At 40.3% G+C, this 2,045-nt stretch overlaps 1 protein-coding gene across 1 annotated transcript; it reads left to right on the forward strand.

The window, feature by feature from the left end:
- The first annotated feature begins 1,162 nt into the window (after window positions 1-1,162).
- LOC137646723 (protein Hook homolog 3-like) lies at window positions 1,163-1,561 on the forward strand. Its single transcript, XM_068379830.1, has one exon. The coding sequence runs from the start codon at window positions 1,163-1,165 to the stop codon at window positions 1,559-1,561; it is 399 nt and encodes a 132-aa protein (XP_068235931.1).
- The last annotated feature ends 484 nt before the right edge of the window (window positions 1,562-2,045 follow it).

Below are 2,045 nucleotides of genomic sequence, written 5' to 3' on the forward strand. Positions count from 1 at the left end.
AGAGAAACTCTATATCAATTTAAAAGACTTCATTTGTTGCACAAGAAAATGACAATAAAATCTATTAGTGAATTTAACTTTTAATGTTAATAAGTCTATTATATTTCATCTTTTTTCGGTAAAAGTTTTTCGAGAATTTCTCCTTGCAAAGGATGAAAAGAGATTGTTCAATGGCGGATATATTTTAATGTTCCGAAGGAGGAAAGAAAGGAGAAACATGCGACAGAGTTTCTTAAATCGATAACTAAAGAAAGAGGAGTCCCCCCTCCCCTCCCCCCCTTCTAGCAGGGGGAATTTCCCTCCCCGGGTAGCTCAGGGTTTCTCTCGGAGCCAACGAAATTGTCTCCAGAGTCTTCAAGAATTGTTCTTGTCTCCGTTGAGTCTCCAAGAGGATTCCGAATCCAAAAGGGTCTCCGGAGTCGTTTGAAGGAAATTCTAAGTTTTTAATATTACACCTGAAGAAAGAAGAAGAATCTAGCTATCTAACATATGGATTTTCAAAGCAAATCAAAATGAATAAAAGTTTTCTAGGAATGCTGAACCTGCAACAAGGAGGAACTAACAAGATGTCCCAGTTTACTACTGGCCATCTTCAAGTTAAGAGGACAGTTTGCGGTGTGGTTCTCACGGATCCACAAGAGGAAGGATCCTTAATGTATAGGATGACCTCTTGGATAAGGTCTAAGGACCCCTTCAACTCTGAGGGCGGGATGGAGGAGAAGGTGGAAGGAGAACCCCCAGAGGAAAAGGAACAGAAAAGAGAGGAGGTGGAGAAGGAGAAGGAGAATGTTCAAAAGACATTGGAGGAACGCATCGGTTTCCTGAAAAAGGAACTGGAAGCAGCGTTTGCCGAGATCAGTCTCAGGAAGGAAGAAGAATCGAAATTCTTAGCAGAGAATGAAGAGCTGAGAGCAGAGAATCAACATCTCTCTAACATCATTGGATCTCTTCAAATCGATAAGAAAATCGATATGGAAAATTTGGCAACCAAGAATGACGAACAAACGAACATCTAAAACAGGAACTCTGCAATCAAAAAGTTGTCCTTGAACAATATAGAAAGGAATTAATGGAAAAAGACAAATAAAATATTAAACTCACTGAGAAATTGGAAAAAGTTCGTCAGAACAAAAGGAAACTGGAAAGGTTCGTTGAAAAGAAGATGGAAGTAATTGAGCAGATTTCAGAACAGACACATGAACTGGAAAAGAGCCTCAATGAGGCAAGGATAAATGATCTGATTAGGAATGGCCGCTACAAATGCCTTTTACAAGAGTTAGAAAGTCTCAAGAAAGAACAATTGAATAAATTAAGTGACTTGGCGCAAAAAAATATTCAACTGAGGGAGGAACTGGAAAAATTCAAGTCTGAAAAGGAGAGTATGGCTTCTATCACCAAGGAGAGAGATAGTCACAAGGAACGTGTCTCCCATCTAAGTTCTAGTAAGGAAATGTCAGAGGAGAGGATCGTCCAATTAACCAAAGAAAATGTTGGTCTGAAGGACGAGCTGCTTGCGGCAAATGAGATCATCCCTTCACTCAAGGAGGAACTTGATGGTTAAGTGTTGCCTTCAAATGGCGATGCTTACAGCTCCATCTATTATGAGCTGGCCGTAGTTCCTCTCCTTCTGAACAATGTGTGTTCCATCAAATCATTCCTTATGAGAGGGTTTCTGGTCGTGGACATCAATATAGTGTTCATTTACCCAGAGGAAATATGTGAATCACGACATCCTGAAGATGTACGCAAGTCCACAGAAATCGGGGGTCAATGAGCGAACGTTATATTGATATCCTCGACCAGAAACCCTCTCATACGGAATGATTTGATGGAACACACATTGTTCAGAAGGAGAGGAACGAAAGCCAGCTCATGATAGCTCAAGCTGTAAGCATCACCATTTAAAGGCCAACACTTAACATTCAATGGGATTCTAGTCATACACTCTCTTAAGATGAAAGCAATACGGATAATCTCTGTGGTGGTGTATGTGCCTGCTTATGTGTCTGAATGTGTATGCACACACACACACACACACATATATA

This window comes from Palaemon carinicauda, chromosome 9 (genome assembly GCF_036898095.1).
Source record: "Palaemon carinicauda isolate YSFRI2023 chromosome 9, ASM3689809v2, whole genome shotgun sequence".
Classification (NCBI taxonomy): Eukaryota; Metazoa; Arthropoda; class Malacostraca; order Decapoda; family Palaemonidae; genus Palaemon; species Palaemon carinicauda.